The 17,697-nt window shown below is 40.2% G+C and overlaps 2 protein-coding genes across 3 annotated transcripts in view; one reads left to right on the top strand and one right to left on the bottom strand.

Annotated features, from left to right (window-relative positions):
- LOC116399580 (uncharacterized) overlaps positions 1–8,880 on the bottom strand; it is a 42,570-nt gene extending 33,690 nt beyond the window's left edge. For both annotated transcript variants that reach the window (XM_031876823.1, XM_031876824.1), the window contains exon 1: positions 8,486–8,880. In XM_031876823.1, coding sequence (XP_031732683.1) covers positions 8,486–8,817 — 332 coding nt within the window. In that variant the 5' untranslated portion in view covers positions 8,818–8,880. The remainder of the gene's footprint in view (positions 1–8,485) is intronic.
- Positions 8,881–11,280: 2,400 nt separating this feature from the next.
- ccr6b (chemokine (C-C motif) receptor 6b) lies at positions 11,281–16,432 on the top strand. Its single transcript, XM_031876839.1, has 2 exons — positions 11,281–11,584; positions 13,932–16,432. The coding sequence occupies exon 2, from the start codon at positions 13,941–13,943 to the stop codon at positions 15,030–15,032; it is 1,092 nt and encodes a 363-aa protein (XP_031732699.1). The 5' UTR covers positions 11,281–11,584; positions 13,932–13,940; the 3' UTR covers positions 15,033–16,432.
- Positions 16,433–17,697: the final 1,265 nt, after the last annotated feature.

Genomic DNA, 17,697 nt, shown 5'->3' with positions numbered 1-17,697 from the left:
CAGGGAAAGAAGCGGCATGTGTCCTGGACATTGCACGCACATCGTAGCTGCTAACTCTCCCTGAGAGGGGACTGGGGACTGGGGGTTGCCTGTGTTTATGGTGCGTTCACACCAAACGCACCTGTTGTGAAGGCACCTTTATGGTGAACGCACCTTTATGGTGAACGCACCTATTAGACATGCACTGCAGCAGGCTGCAAATGACAGAATTGACCTGTCTGTGGATCGGTTAGTCGTTGTAGAGAAGGCACAAAAACATTAACCTTCCCGTACCTAACCCATTGTAACTTCTTTAGCTGTATGACACCCATAATAATGCATGTTAATGAGTGTGACATTCTTCCTTAAGAAGAACTCAGCACAGAAGTCAAGAGTCAGCACAAACCCAGCCTCCTTCTCCTACAGTTGACAGATGTGTCAGTTCAGAGGAAGACGCCATCAGCACAGAGCATCTTATGAACCTGGCAATCAGCGTGACAAGTAGACATTCCTCAGAAACAAAGGTGACAGCTTCCGCAAAGTCAACCAGTCAATAAGTGATTGTTCAGTGGTTTTACGTCGCGCAACAAAATCATGTTGAAAATATGGACATCACAGGTGCATGATGACACACAACTGTTACTTTTCTGCTTTCTATCAACCGTTTCTGTAAAGAGAAGAACCACTTCTCAACCTACTGACCTGCTTCAAATTTGAAAGAAAAACAAAAAACAACCTGCTCCCAGGAGGGACATCCTTTGCGTGCATGTGTGAGCGAATTCCTCCTCGACCCCGCCTGCATGCCTTTCTTCTCCCAGTCCTTCTGCTGTGTGCTGTCGAGATCAGGTCTAATCTAGACAGCACACAACAGGGCAATATTCAATACTAGATATGAGTACCCTTAACGCATGTAAACATCTGGAACTGTGGCGGGTTTGGTTGAACGTGTGACAGAATGTCCCCGTTTGAAAGGCCATGAGGCAGTGTTGTTCAAGGAGCTGCTATCAACCATCAATCAGCGGTGCATCATTACTTCTCATCTGATCTGCTTCTAGTCGAAAGCTTTGCTGGCTAACGACATTCCTGAGGAAGGACAAGAAAGAGCAGAGAGCAGGTAGAGGGCTGAACTGGATCACGACCAAAGGAAAGGAGGATCTGTTGAGACGTGAAGAACGGCAGAAAACACTTATCTTAATCGCGTAACATCCAGTGTGTGTGTGTGTGTGTGTGGGTGTGTGTGTGTGTGTGGGTGGGTGTCTATACTGTCTTTGTGTATCACAGTAATGTCTTGACAACCACTCAACGACCAACTTTTTTTTCCTATGGTTGAATTGGTGCTGGGCAGCATATCAACTCCTGTAGTGAACCAGTCACATGATCCCTACCATATGACTTTGTCATGTATGGCCACACCAGAGCAGAGCAGCGAGTGGCACTCAGGTTAGGAGACGTTTGGGCTGTATTGAGAGGCGGCCCTATTAACTGCGTACCCTTATCACACAAAAATGAGTAACCCACAACTAACTCTTTAACAGGGTTACACATCAAATTAGTGACACATAAACAATTTTCAACGGCATGCTGGGTAACGTTATAGCAGCTGGCTTCGTTAGCTAAGGCACATTCAAGAAGAGAAAAGAGAGACGAGGACGAAGAAAGAGAAACCGGGGATGCACTAGAAGTTGTTTCACTGGTGCTCAGGAGAGGAGCTGTGTCTGCTGGGTGGAAGTTGTTTTATTGATTTCTGACGTAGCCGCTGTTGTTTCCGGTGGTGCTGACACGAGCGACGTCCGTCCCCTCAGCACAAAACGTGTTGCAAGACAGAGAGGGAGATTAAATGATTAACACACTGGATTCGAGGTTAGGTTACATCTTGAGAGAATACTTCAGCCAAACTGCTGTCCCAACAACATTATGTCAACACCAAAGCAAGCAGGAAGCAGGTCAGTTCATAGTGTTCATACAGCTATCTTTGAATATTTTATTTTGAAAAGAAAGCAATATTAACGTTGCTAGCATATCTATTCATGTGTTTATATAGTGTATAGTTGTGTGGAGCCATATAAATCTAAGCCTTCTGTATGATGACATCAAAATAGTTTTTGAATATTTCTATTATTTAAAAGGATGTTATTAGCATTATTATGACTATTATTCCATCCCTTCTTTGGTTTTGATTGTTTAGCTTGTTATGTATCATGTCGAGTTCTGAACATCAACTACTTTTCTCTCCTGATCTTATCACAGTTGTATCACCTGTAAAAGGCACTGCTGCTTTGTTTATGCAACAAAAGGTTTTATATTCTGTTTTATATATATTATGTTCCCTGACACTAGAATAATCCACTATGAACCATATAAAGGCCCAGTCAAGCACATAAGAAAATACTGTTCTATACTTATGAACATTATAGATGCATTATCATTGTACCACACAAGAACCAGATGAACTGTGTTTAGCACCTGTCCATAGGAGGCGTATTCAAAAATTATAATAAAATAGAAATAATAACATAAAACGGAAATAGTGAAACTGACAGAATCTTACAGAAATACTGTGATACACAATTATGGCCATATCGACCAGCACTTAGATGAATATTATCGTATTATCTACTTCCTCATAATTTCAAAAGAACACTAGACGAGCCCGGCCATCCTACTGTGATGTGCTGTTCATTCTGCAACTTTCATTGTAAGATAAGACATTCCTACCAATCAAAGTGCCAGTGCTGTCAGTGAGCGATGCTTGTTTGGTCTACATGAAACACCGAGACCTGTCAGTGGAAAACCCCAACCTGAATGTTCACCGTCATATTTATCAACATATTTTCCAACTATCATTTCCTTCTCTTCCATCTTAGAGAATTTGAACCTGATTGTTGCACCGTAAAGTCCTGAAAGAAGTCAAGTTGGGGTGTTTTCTAGAAGCCAGAATCCCTTTAGAAAACCTCTCATCTCAACCTCCAGCAGCGAGGAGAAGCTCTGCTCTTGGAGGAGGAGGAGGAGGAGGAGGAGGAGGAGGAGGAGGAGGAGGAGACGATGCTGCCGATCTTTTCACTGATGGTCTTGTTGATCAATGCAGGTCATATTGATGCATTGGGATTAAATTGAGACCGTTTCATAACCCGTTAAAACTTCCTCACAGTAGCTTCAATGATGAATTTTAGTTACGCTTGCAGCTGCATTCACTTATACAAGTATTCCCTTTCCCCCGGAGAACAGCAGCAGCTGAGCCCTCAGCGTGGTCCGTGTGGCCACTGCTGTGGGAATCGTCAACACAGATTTGATCAAATGCTTGTTTACTTCTCAAGACAGCATGAGCCTCCACCTCCCACCACTCCTCCTGTCTGTCGGTTCGGTCTCAACAGCCCTATCTTAAATGTCATGAGAAAGTTTTTATCATAGTATGTAGTGAATTGTTTCCGTTCTTCCGTTCTTTCACAATAAAAGCCCTTGACATATGCACTGGAACTTAAAATCGCTCAGAGCATTCTGCTAAGAGGCAACTCAACAGAATAGTTCACAGTACTGCTGGTCCTTCTTTCTGTTACAAGCATCAGTGTGACATGAGGGAGGAGAGATGTGATCGTGTGGCTGATCTAAAAGAAGAATTTAAAACTGTATGAACACACTATGCTACAATAATTCACTCGTTATAAATATGGTTATATGAATTGGTTTTATAATTAAAAGAGTGAAGCTCCATGTTGTGTTTTCTATTATTCCATACATTTTCCTGATGTTTGAGGAATAGACACTGAGATACTTTATAGAAATATAAACAATGTATATAAATAGAAATGACAGTGGTGTAATATAGTAGTTGAGCCACCTGTTCTCTGTATATATATCCTTAAAATAGTAACCACGTTGTACTTTTGTGTTTCTCATTAGTTTTATTCAAGTATGATTTCGTTGGTTTTGAAACAGAAGGGAACAAAATACACTCTTTCCAAATAATACAAAATAATCGGCTAAAATAATAAAAAATACTATTAAGAGGCAATCATCTGACACTTTGGTGGCACTCCTGTGACAACTATTGGCACTGGCAGCTCGTGGCACCGACTGACACCGACATATAAGCAGAGGACGAGTGGAGATATCTTCAGACTTGTAAATTCTAACATTTAGGCACTCGTCAGTGTCAGTTGGCACTCTGCAGATGCTTAGATGAAAAAGTGAAAAACAAACTTTGTTATTCATTATTGCAGTTGATTATCTATGACTATTAAAGTAGGCCTAATTATTAGTAAAGACTGTATTTTTGTTCCTTTTTGTTTCAAAGCGGCCTGAATCATAATGTTGTTAGCGGAAGTATTTCAATAAAGTAAATTTCAAAATAAAGTTGAACCTGGTTGCTCAACACTGGCTTACAGCTTTAAGCCAGCTACATGGATTGACTTATTGGGACCGGTGCTGAGTTACATTTCCCATCCGATTTCAATGACTCCTGTTTATATTCAAAGGTTTAAGATCTACGTCTCCAGTTAATTAGAATCTAGATAGTTGTGCGGTTATAATCACTCAAGAGAGGTGTGAGTGTGTTCAGGTTTACCTGGTGGAAGAATAATACCAGTGTTGTGCTTAGACTAACAGTGCAGTCTCCTAGAAGTAAAGTAGCATAGTGGTGGTACAACAGTATAACATGACATGGTCAAAATAAATAAAAGCTGGTACATTATAATGTGGTATATTATGGTATATAAGTGTAGTATTAGCAAAACAATATTCAGTATAGTACAGCAGTATTGCATATTGTGATTATTAAGTCCACAAATAGGCCGACAATAGGCCTACATTATCTGTCTGTCTGTCAAGAAAACAACACAGCTCCTCTGTGACTGAACTAAAAGCCATACTGTGATCATAAGTGATTTACAGCAGCTGACATGTCGTAACAGCAATGGGTGTTCTCAGGAAATGTGGCTCCGCCTGCTCGGCAGCTTCTTGACAGGTGCTGAACGAGTGGCGCTCGCTCGTCGCTGTCCTGACACCTGACTGACACTTGCCAGTGCGGTGCCAGAGCGGTGCCAGTGCGGTGCCAGTGCGGTGCCAGTGGCACAAGGAGGATATCGGCCTTGCTGCTTTTCATGTCGACACACACGACACAGACAAATGATTTTGACCATCAAAATTTTCCATCATTGTTAGAAAAATTCAGTCAATGACAGGAAAATATTGGGTTAACACAACCGCTGATCTATTGTAATGCACAAGTCATGATCATCCATATCAATAATTCATGTTTGAAACAACGAAAAAGCCAGTTATGAGTTATGCATTGAGGATGATTTACTTGTTAATTCCTGCATTGCTCTGGGACCACAAGTGCAAAAATGTTTCAGACTCCACCCCCTCACTTTGGGAATGGTCTAGTAATAGTACCGGTAGGAATCTGCAGAATCTGCTGAAGGGTGTGACAGCTTATCTATTCTGTTAGATTAGATTCTTTTTGGAGAACTGCATGAGCTTTCGCCTACTGTTCAAATACTAAATGGATAGCTTTTCTGCAGAACATGCAGACTTTTAAAATATTGTTACAGTAACATGAAGAAAGGACAGAGCGTGTATCTCCGCACCATAGAAGTTAAACAATCAGTCCACAGAACCTAGCTCTGATCTTTTTCTAATGTCTCTGTATTATCGGTGGGGCTGAACAGGCTGTACTTTCCCTGTTCCCTCAGTACATTGACTATTTCAAGTGCTATACGGGTCAGATTCCAGCAAGTCGCATGGCATGGAAATTCTACAGAGCTGTGATGTAATTCAGCCCTGTCGTACTGACAAGACGGTTGAAACATGCCTCAAACTAAAGTGATCTCATTCTCTTGCAAAACAAGCCGAGTTGTAGAGGGTTGTATCTGTTCCGGTACAGAGCAGCAAATAGGGAACACGCCTGAATGGGCCCAGGTGTGTGTGTTTGCTCAATGCTGTACAAACTGACTCAGCAGGCCATGAAGACTCAGTGACAGAGGACCGATCGGCAGGTTTGCTGTCTTAAAGACATGTTCTTCAAATGTAAGAGGCGGTTTCAATGTTTGACTGTTGCAACAGATCACAAGACTCGCGGTGTGGATCGTATCATGGCTTTGAGTCTCAGATTGGATCGCAGGGAGCAAATATAATTTTTAGAGATGTCTGATCTCATTTTTTGCCGCCCATACTGATTGCTAATCGTTGATGAGTTATCGGCCACTGCAGATAGATCTTGTTGTTGTTTGGTTCCAGACTTCCAGGCTCCAGATTCTTTCTTGAAATCAGTGTAAGCCGTCAAAAGTTGTAAATGTTATTCTTGTACTTTGTTATAGTCATCTATAGTGGTTATTAGCATCAAAATTTAAATTTAAATTTGAAGAAAGTAAAAGATAGTAATTTTATTTACAAAAACAATTCTTGACATTAGTAGTTTTAATGATGTATTATAAGCTGCTTAGAGCTGGTGTGAGGACGTTAAACAGCTCATAATTCTCTCTATAATAATTATTTTATATTGTTGTGAAAACATCTCCTTCAAATAACTGGATTTATTCAAAACTACATTTTACAAGATTACATTGAACACAGTAGAGCATGAACGCATCATGATGTAACTCAATGGAACCTCCGTACGTTAGCTCCGATGCTGCTAACGTTACTAGCTTTCCTCCTTCTGATCTCTACAAAGATTTGTTTTTTACTATGTAATGTTAATGCCGGTGGCGTATATTTACAGAATGTCGGCTGATTACGAGAAGCAGTAACACACACTCTAATGATGCTGAACCGTGGGGATGGGGGGGGGACTGCTTGGTCAAATGAAGGTTTGAGAGGTTCCCGAACCTAACAGAGGGGCTGACCCAGAGATTAAATATAAAACATACAAACTGAAGCTGAAGTTACAGTGACTCTATCCATGTATTTTGACTCTTAGAACCCTCTTCTTAATAAAACATCTCAGCCAACCTCCGCAGTACAGAGTCCGTACTGTGACGTCACGTCAATGGCCTGTTGTGATTGGTCCAGACTTCACGATAGTAGTATAATAAATAGTGTCTCATTAGAGAAGGAACACATGTTTTGATTCTTTACTGTGTATTTATATGTTGATTTTAGTTAAGAAGATAAATGTTAACCACTGTTAACATGGTGTCATTGAACACCCTCGGACTTTTGATCCCATCACAAGATGCCGATTAACGTTCAGACGATCACCCATATTAATTGATAACCGTAATTGTTTCAGCTCTAGTGAAAATCTTGGATTTAAATGTTTGCGCCACATTTATTCATTTCTGCTGAACTGTCGAAATGCCCGTAGCCCAAGCTAGCCACCACAAATAGAAACATATGTAGAAATATATATGCAATTGAAAGTTCCACATGTGGTGGAAGTGTGCTTGCCTGCAGATGTTCAGTGAGAAAAGACCAGCTAATCATAGCAGGTCTGAAACCAATGCCTGTGACTGATGAGATAATCAGTGAACAGACATTGATGCACAAAGAGATGTCATTTAACATCACAGCGATCAAGCTGAGTGGGGAGGACATCATCATTAGCACATCATTAATTGTGCACCAGACATCATATGAGTCATGCTATTAGTTTTTTTTCCATTGTGTCACACGTGCCGTCCCCACTCGGATCCTCTGCACCTTTACTCGGGTCCACACCAGCTCAACTTGATGGAGCCACGTAGTTGGGCTGAACAGGGAGATGCATAATACCTGCAGGGCAGGTTTGCCCTCCTCCTATCACAACAGCATGTCTCAGTGTGCGTTAACCCGACTGCATGTGACAAAAACACCTGAGTCAGAGGCAACAGCTCTGAACTGGTCAACACACTGGTTCAGTGCAGAGCAAACAAGAAGAAGAAGAAGTGGACATATCTGGGCTAAATCAAGCACTGGAAGTGTCTCTGTCATTACTGTGACCGTGAGGTTAACCAGAGTATTTCTGAAGCTTGAATGTATCCAGGGAAGAGTGACTCAGCGTGGATATTCACGGTCACACGGTTCCCCGCGCTCCCAGCATGGAGCTGCTGCGGTCTTGCACCGTTGGCCAATGAGCGAGGACTGGAAAGATGGGGGGTCAAGTGCCTTGCTCAAGGGCAACAAAACAGAACGGGGTCAGTCTGAATTATCGCGTTCACTTTGCACAACTTCCCCCCAGAATGAAGACCTCGTGTGCACAATGAAACATTTAAACTTGGTGAAGAGAAGCTCCTCACGTTTCGGTTAGTAAACCTGACTGAACGAGCTCAGTCTCTGAGTGCCAGCGGGGCCAACCGTCGCTCTGTGACAGCATGTTTTATAATAAAGGGTAAACCATTGTCTTATTTAAATGGGAATGTGGTCTCTGTCTTTGGTGGTTGGTTTATTTAAAACGATGACATTGTAACAGAGTAGGCTACATGAGCTTATAAATTGGCACGGACATCGCATATTTACATATCAACATGTATTTTTAGCACAAACGGCAATCAATATGAGAGGGAAAGAATGAATGAAGTTATACTCTTACAGGTGTCTGTTGAAGCTGTCCAGTTCATCAGGGAAGAACACGTCTCCTCCTTCTCCAACAACTTCTCCTTCTTTGCGTTTGGATTTCTTCCGTTTCAGCTTAAAGGACAACAGCCGCCTTCCCTTCTTCTCTTTTTGGGCAACGGGTAAAACATCACCGTCCAATGTGGCGTCGTGTCCCGGGCTGAGGGGACCGGGGCTGACCGGTAGAGTCCCCGACCTGACCCGGGGGCTGGTCGCTGCCTCATCCTGGAAGGAATCCGACCGTTTCGGCTCCTTGCTGTCTTTGAATTTGAAGAGGCGCTTTACTTTCAGGGTGCTGGACGTACTCATGGCGTCCGAAAACCCGGGGTGCTTGTTCACAAAATGCGAGCAGGAAAATAAAAGCAGGAGAAGAGTGCTCCTACTTTTCAGCAGCAGGAGGAGGGATTCACCGAAACAACCTGCAGAGCGAGTTCCCGCGAGGGGTTTGACTTGCTCACATCGGTCGCGCGCGCCACCAGGTAAGAGACAAGTGCAGCAGAAGAAAATAAATGTTACGCTTCTGACTATACCTTCAGAATATAATGTTTGTGTGTAGCGAATGTTCGAATTATCCAGATGCATGCTGATTTAACGTTAGTCTTTATATTTGTGTATATGTATACATACAAATATATATATATAAATATATATACAAATATATATATAATATATATGTGAATATACATACACACAAATATACATACAAATATATATATACAAACATATATATAAATATACATACACACAAATATACATACATATATATATATATATACATATATATATATTTGTGTATATATATATAGATATTTGTATATCTTCCTCATGCAGAATAAACAAAAATGCAAGTTAAGTTTAAATAAAAGGGAAATGGAAATAATACAAAATGCAAGTAGCCTAAAGACCAAACTAAATATCATAAAATGGTTGGAGTATGGGATATCATTAGTTACCTCTGCCACAAAAACTATTTATTCATGGTGACGGACCTGATTTTTGCCATCTGTGCATCAGAAGTATACACTTCATTACAGTATCCAGCTGAATATTGATATGAGTTGTGTTATTATCCATCACAGTCTCATGGCAGTTGGTGAACTCTATTGGTTTCGAGTACATGGACACGAATTGTATCGTATTTTTCGAGTTGCTCAGAACAACTTTTTTCGGAACGACATTACGTTATGAACGAAAGTTAGGTTCAGACAACAAAACGCCTGAGTTAGGTTTAGGAAAAACACCATGGTCGGGCTTAAAATAGGTAGTACAGGTTTAGGCAACAAAACAAGACCACTACCATAAAACCACGACGCGGTGTCAAACACCGGTCTGCTAGTTGAAAGTCCTGTGTTTGTTGGACCCATCCACCTCCCGCCCAGCATAAGCGATCTTTTTGCAAATTGAATTTGTGTGTCCACTTTCCATTGGTATTGTTTTGGTGCTGAGTGACATGAATATAAATGGACAATTCGTGTACACGAAACCAATAAATTGCCTTTTGTGACTATTTTATGACCTTCCATGATACTGGGCTGTATTATCTCACACAGGAGTTAACATCAAAAAGCTTTTATTTTGAAAGCAAACATTTCACCAGCAGCTTCTTGCATGATACAGCAGCTCTTGGATGTCTCTACCTGTCCAATTTAGTCTCACCTTAATGCAAACCTCCATTTGCCCTTTAATTACGTTCTCTATACTCTCTGTAATTAGAATGCTTTATATTTCTGTATGGGTGGATGTACGTGTTTGGCTCTGAATTTAAGGGAGCGGTACAAGTTCCCCAACATGGAATTCAAAGATGTCAGTAATGTTTTATGATAATTAGGTTTATCTCAATTTGAACATAAAGTTCTATAAGCTTTTAATGCGTATAACTTTAAGAGAGCACTTTTTAAGGCCCAGAAGATGATTGGTTCCAGAAATAAAAGTCCAGGATGGATGGTTGGACCCTCCATTACTTGACAATAACACATCAGATCTAGCAGTTTGTCCACATAAACCTTAAATGTTAAAAAGTCAAAGGTAGTTATGATGTACTTTATCTAACATGTGGGTCAGACTCAAAGTTCACTAATTATCTACAATCTACTGACGTGACAACAGCTCTGTCTGCTGGTCATGTTGAGGAAAAGCAACTGCAGCGTCTATTATTACAGTGTAGTGCACACGTACTTCTTTTCAGACAACCATCCTGGCACAGAACAAGTAAATGCTCCAAAAAGATCAGAACCGACAGTTCTGTTAAGGATTCATAACGGCTAGATCGGAGTTTACGATGATATAATAAATACGTAAAGCTTACAAATTACAAAAACAAGCAGAAAACCCGAAAAAGAAAAGTTAAAAACAGTATGCACAGGCAAAAAAAGAGATTTGAAATCAACATAAAAAATAACAGTAAATTAGAAAATAGAATACATTTTTTGTTTTAAACCTAAGATGTAAACTGGAAACAAAACCATTTTGGATAAAGAATTCAAACCAGCTGAGATTAGAGGGCATGAGAGAAGAAAGAGAGTGTGTGTGAGAGGTCTGCGTGTGTTCAACAACAGAAAGCGAGAGTGATTGAGGGCAGCAACCTTTCATCCTTTGCTTATTCGGTGTTTCATTGAGGATATGAAATAACTTCTCTGTATCTTTAAAGAGAGACCTGCTCTCATCAATTTGACAACATTTGGATGGCATAGTTGCTCACGAAAACAAATCATTTCCTTATAAAGCGTCAACTTCGAGTGGGTGGTTGTCGAGACTGTGAGCAACTGGGGTGAATCCAGCAATGTTGCAGTAAATCAAAGCGTTGCCTGGAAAGCAACAGAAACCTCCAAATGTGCATCTGAGGGGGCGTGTCCCTGCAGGTGAGTGTGACATCAAAAGAAGAGGAAGATCAGTGATGCGCAGAGCCTGTGAGAATTAGGGGCTTCTTCTTCTTCTTTTGATATTTGAAGCGTGACATAAAGCCCCAACACTGAACTCTGTCTTCATAATCAGCTGTGACACCCGGGAGGAACAGTTTTCACTCTCTTTTGACTTGACGACATCGGACGCAGAAGATAAAGAACCTTTGGTCTGCAAGGTATGTCAGTTCTGAATAGAGGATATGAGCACAAATACGAGCTTAACGCTCCAAAATATGTACTGGATTACTTTTTTTCAGTTTGGTGACTGGAAAAACGTATTTTATTGTGTCTACATTATTGTTAATTTAGCAGCATCTAAAAGTGAAACTGTAATTTAATGATTAGGCCTTGACGTAGTGAACGTGATACATTTTAAAACTGTACTGATCAATGAAAAATAAATCAAACTTTATTTCAGACTCAGGGTCCATATAAGACAAATACATAAAATGATATACAAGAACAATAAAAGTACATAGACCAGCTGTACCAATGTCTCCACAGACTGGAACTGGTAGCTTGTGCTACTAACCTTATGTTGGTTAAAACCAGGATGATGTAATTTTCAGATTCATTAAGCTGACAAATAAATGTATACATAAGATTTCTTAAAACAGTTTGAAAAGTATTGACTCCTGCAGCCACGAACATTTCACTGGCACTACTCCATCTCGTCTCTTTAGTACTATAGTCAATAAAGATTGACTTAGATCCCTTTTAAACCTGAAGCTGATCACTTTTTCAATGTGGTAAATGCATAGTGTTTCACAGGCGGAACACTTTTACAGAACTGTCAGTCAGTTCTGTAAAATATGGAAGCAATATTTTACGGAGAATGGAGTTCTCAAAACAAGTCTCTAAACAAAAGGCTCATATTTCTCTCGTTCTGTCTTCTCCCCAGATAGATATGAGCAAAACCTAATAACTTCCTCATCGACAATGAGCAGAACTACATATAAATATCATCTTACTCTCGTGACTTGTGAGAAGTGAGAGTGCTGAAACGAGAGATAACATCACATTGTCATATCTGCTCCATACATTGGGTTTTCTGAAGAAGTGAGTTGAAGCATGCGACACGTTTCTCGTATGCTACTATTTGCTTAAAGGAGAAATCCTGTTGATGTGCTTGTGTACTTTCTCACTAATATTCATCAGATAAAACAGAAAAGTCTACTGTTCGTGTGTGAAGCAGAGGAACTCTTTGATCATCACTTTTTGATTTGCTGGTGTTTACCAAGCTCGTTACGTGTTAGTGACCTTCCTACACACACCCTGATACAGATCTAATCAGCCTGTAAGATCAGACGCAGCACAAAGTGCAGCCACCTGCTGCCTACCTTTGCATGCATTCACGTGTAATTAGGTCACTGACAGCCGGAGGAAGAGCTGAACTAGAACACAGGCTTTTATCCTGTAAACAGACATAAAAGCTGTGAATATGTGATGTGAGTGTTACCCAGTCATTGCAGGGTGTACGTTGTGCTCTAAACATGAACAAGGATGCTAGGTTATATGGTGGTACCACTTTACATCTTTATTTTATAGTGGAGGGTGTATTCAGATTTGTACTTCAGTAAAAGTAGAAATACCACAGTTTAAAAATGCTTCATTACAAGTCAAAGTCCTGTATTCAAAATGTCACTGGCAAGTAACGAAGTACATTTGCAAGTGCAAGTACTGTGCTTAAGTCCAATTTTGTGGTACGTTCTACTTCTACTCCACTTTTACAATTATAGCTTCAGTTACTAGTTTATTTTGCATATTAACAGAAAATATACTCAACTAATAAATCATGATGTAAAACCATATATTTGGCTACCCAGCAGTATATGAAGTATAGCTACAATCAGCCCCAGTTTTACCAGCTGCAATATTAAAATGATGTACACATTAATGCATCAATAGTTATTATCCAATAATATCATATAGGTGATTCTGAAAAAAGGGACGTTTTGCATAATTCATTCTTTTCCATTCAGTATATTTTGACACTAATATGTATTTTTACTGAAGTAACATTTTAAATGCAGACTTTTATTTTTAACATAGTATTTCTACAGTATTGCAGTTTTGCTATTTTTCACGTAAGTAAAAGATCTGAGTACCTTTCCTTCCACTGTATTAAAGGTACACAGGCAATATCATAATGCATTAATACTGCCAAAAGTGAAACTGCTAATTATGAAGAAAAATTCCTTTCATGGTTATATTATTACAAATCTAAGCCAAAAGTAATTTTCTAACACTTTTTTTTATTGTGTTTTAAACAATAAAAAATGATATATACAAATAAATAAATAAATGTGGTGGAGTACAATATTTGAAATGCTGTGGAGTATAAAGTAGTATGAAGTGAAAGTAGCCCTGTACTTAAGTACACTGCTTCTACTATAATTAGTAGAAGTCCACCACTTCCCAAAGTAAGCCTTATTAAAACGTGACAACAGATTTTGTTTGACATTTTGTTGTATTCCCTATCTATTGTCCGTTTGGTGGAAATGCTCATCTTTTCTCCTCCAGATCCAAAACATGTTGACGGAGACTCCAGAATATGATTACAGTACAGTGGAAGATTACTCATACGATGATGGGCTCTGCAACCTCGACCCCAACCCCGTGGAAGTCATCACCCAAACGTACATCCACTCCATCATCTGTGCCTTCGGCCTGATTGGCAACGTTCTGGTGATCGTCACCTACATATTCTACAAGAGAACCAAGACGATGACCGACGTCTATCTCTACAATGTAGCCGTGGCGGACCTGCTCTTCGTGGTCGCCCTGCCATTTATCATCTACAACGAGCAGCACAGCTGGTTAATGGGCTCTGTGGTCTGCAAGATACTGAGGTCAGCCTACAGTATCAACCTCTACAGTGGCATGCTCCTGCTGGCGTGCATTAGTGGTGACCGCTACGTTGCTATAGTCCAGGCCAGAAGATCCTTCGGTGCACGCTCACGCACTCTGCTCTACAGCCGCCTTATCTGCTCAGTCATTTGGGTGTTCGCAGTGGCTTTAACTCTGCCCACACTCCTCTACACCGAGCGCTTTGAAGAGCACAGTCTGGGGGCTCAGACCGCCAATGTCATGTGTCAGCTGTCTTTCAGCAAGACAGAAACTGCCAAGCTAATGAAGGTGGTGGTTCCCAGCCTTCAAATGGCCATTGGCTTCCTGCTGCCTCTGCTGGTGATGGTGTTCTGCTACTCCAGCATCGTGTGCACCTTGCTGAGAGCCAAGAGCAGCCAGAGGCACAAGGCCGTCCGCGTGATTATGGCAGTTGTCGTGGTTTTCATCGTGTGCCACCTCCCCTACAATGTCACTCTGCTGAACCACACTCTGTCTCTTTTCAAGGAGAGGAGTTGTGAGGCAGAGAAGATCAAACTCCAAGTGCTGGCCGTCTCCAGGAGCATAGCGTACTTCCACTGCTGTCTCAATCCCGTCCTCTATGCCTTTATCGGGGTGAAGTTCAGGAGCCACTTCCAGCAAATAATGTTGGACTTGTGGTGCTTTAGCAAAAAGTACATCTACACCGCTTGCTTGTCACGCACGACGTCCGATATTTGCATCTCAGGCCGCATGTCTTCAGATGGCTCCAACAACATGATGTCATTCAGTGCATGACACTGAAGCGGTACAAGCCGTTAGCAATGCTCATTAGCATGGAGCAGCCTCTCATCTTTCCCAACAAGCTGTTACTTTGCTTTAGCTGTACATAAGTAGAGGTGAACGCATCTGTGCAAAATGTGCTTGAATAAAACATGTAGGGTATTTGAAATCTACTGAACTCTCAGCAAACATTAGCAAGTTACCTTCAATATAACATACAATAATATTGTTGAGGTCTTTTTCTCCAAACTGTTTTAAAAGGCACTAATTAGCATGTCACTTTCAATATGAATGTAATTTATATGATCTAAAATGGAACATCAACACACATGATAAAGTGAAGTACCGCAAAATCTATGGTTAAATACTTAAATAGATACTAAGCAATTACAGGTTGTCAATGCGATATTTAGAGCAGAGGTATTGCCTCCACGCGGCTCTCAACATGGTGGCACTGAGCAGGTTTAGGCAACCAACCTACTTGGTTAAGTTTAGGAAAAGATCATGTTTTCGGTAAAAAATGAACCCTTTCTAGCAGAAAGCCAAGAAGGCAAACTTCTTCCATGTGCAGCCGGCGGTTAGCAGCTAACTTAGCCAACAGTGTACAGACTTGTTAAGCAGGAACAGCACAGGTGTAACCAACAACACAGTGGCTCCATTCTATGTAACAGTCCCAGTTAAATATCCACAATACCATAATTGTGGGTCCTGGACAAGGAACACCTAAATGGGACAAGTCAAGTCAAAATGTCAAATGTCAAAATGTCTGCTGTGAGAAACGTCTATACAATGTTTTTACATGGTTTTATTATTAGGGCATTAACATGGGAAGAATATCTGCCGATTGTTGAGGTAAAAAGATACATTCTATGTCAATATCCTTGTTTCCAAATACTCAGATGGACATAACATTTCACTATGATTTCATATCGTCTCTCACGTATTGAGGCACATGAAATTACATGTCAACTACAATTGTTGATGTTTTTAGTTAGATAATTGAACTGAAATGTACATGTTGTTGATGACATTATTCTCTTCATATCTGTTAGCTGGCAAGTTTTGATCCACTTGCATTTGATTTCAATTCCGAAATCTCTGATTGATCTTTACTGTTACAGAAAAATAAATAGAATTTATTAATCCCAAATGATTAATTCATCCCTTGATTTTGAACAAATCATCACAAACATCTAGATATATTTGTTAATGATGTATTATACGTAAAATCTCACCCAAAACCCATTTTGAAGAAGTTGTGAGTCTTTTTTTGGCGCATTACCCTTCTTCACTGCTGCTTGTTATACCAGCTGGACAAAAAGTTAAATTCTCTGTGATTAATATGAAAAAGATGAAATAAGACGGTCTGAGATGTTTTTTATTTACACAACACCGTCTACGGCATAAACCCTACAACATACATGAGTATGACACAGAACCATAAACTATGGGACACTGTCACAGGACTTGTTGACTTGGATGTTCAGTGCGTGGAAACCAACTCACGAGGGCTGCTTTTGGTTCTATCTTTAAAAATATAACTGGAAGCACTGATGTACAGTATGATTGTGACACATTTGGATATCTTATTATTCATGTCACATAACAACATCTTGTTTTATTGTATTCCTGTGTATGATTTTGAGCAAGTCCGGTCATTTAAGAAAAGAAAAGGATGAGAACATAATTGTTCTTCTCTACACATTTTCTAGAACCATAGGCATCCTATTTTATTAAGTTTTCCATATTTTGCATATCAGATTGTTTGCTTCTGTCCTATTTCCTTATTAAATCCTTATTAAATCCCTTAAAAAGTGTATTTTCTTTAACAGTCAATCTGCATTTGAAATAATAAACAATAATATTGATAAACAGATAACGATACTAACATCTTGTCCCTTTGCCTATGCAGAATCTGTGGGCATCGGGACAGGATCTGGGGATCAGAAGCGCTCTTGTTTCTGTTTGTAGTCAGCGTAGTATTGACCAATCGGGTTGGAGCAGGCTTTGGCTGAAGGTTGAAGGTCTGTGTGGAGAGCAAAAGAGGTGGAAGGCATGAAGAGTGAGATTGGTTAGTGTTACGGTAAGAATATCAGGTTAATCCGAACAAAGGAGTAGGACTGGTCATGCCTCTTTCTCAAGACAGATACAACTTAATTTTACACTATTAATATTCTCTTTTAATCATCACATGAATAACGCTGTAAAATAGATGATGTGCCATTAAATAGCATGTGAAACACACTTAACTCAATGCTGATCAACTTTTCTGCAATCTGTCAATGTCTTCTTTATGGGGCAAGCCAGAAAATATATCTTCCTGTACCCATGAAGGTCACTTCCTGTGGTTGGTTTACAATATACGTCAAAAGTGACAAATGCCACCACAGGTTTCCAGAGTCAAGGGGGTAAAAGCTTCAGAGATTTGCGAGCATAAGCTGTTAAAGTGGAACAACAGTGGATTTCCCTCTGAGGCACGGAGCACAGATACATATGTAATAGAGGTCCTAATAGAGTATAATTCAGTGCACATCAACAACAGCATGAACGTCATTGATTACCTGTTCGAAAAAGTATTTTTAGGTCCACTGACATTTCATGACAGACACGGAAATTGTTATTCCACGATTTGGTGACAATGTGAAATGTGCTTCAAAGCACAGCGCTCTTATGGGGTGTG

Source organism: Anarrhichthys ocellatus, unplaced genomic scaffold, assembly GCF_004355925.1.
Source record: "Anarrhichthys ocellatus isolate YVR2014 unplaced genomic scaffold, GSC_Weel_1.0 scaffold117, whole genome shotgun sequence".
NCBI lineage: Eukaryota > Metazoa > Chordata > Actinopteri > Perciformes > Anarhichadidae > Anarrhichthys > Anarrhichthys ocellatus.
Note: the sequence above shows the minus strand (reverse complement) of the source record. Positions and strands in the feature narration are given on the sequence as shown.

Coding starts and splice junctions, on each gene's coding strand:
- ccr6b (XM_031876839.1), top strand. CDS start 13,941: ATGTTGACGGAGACTCCAGAATATGATTACAGTACAGTGGAAGATTAC.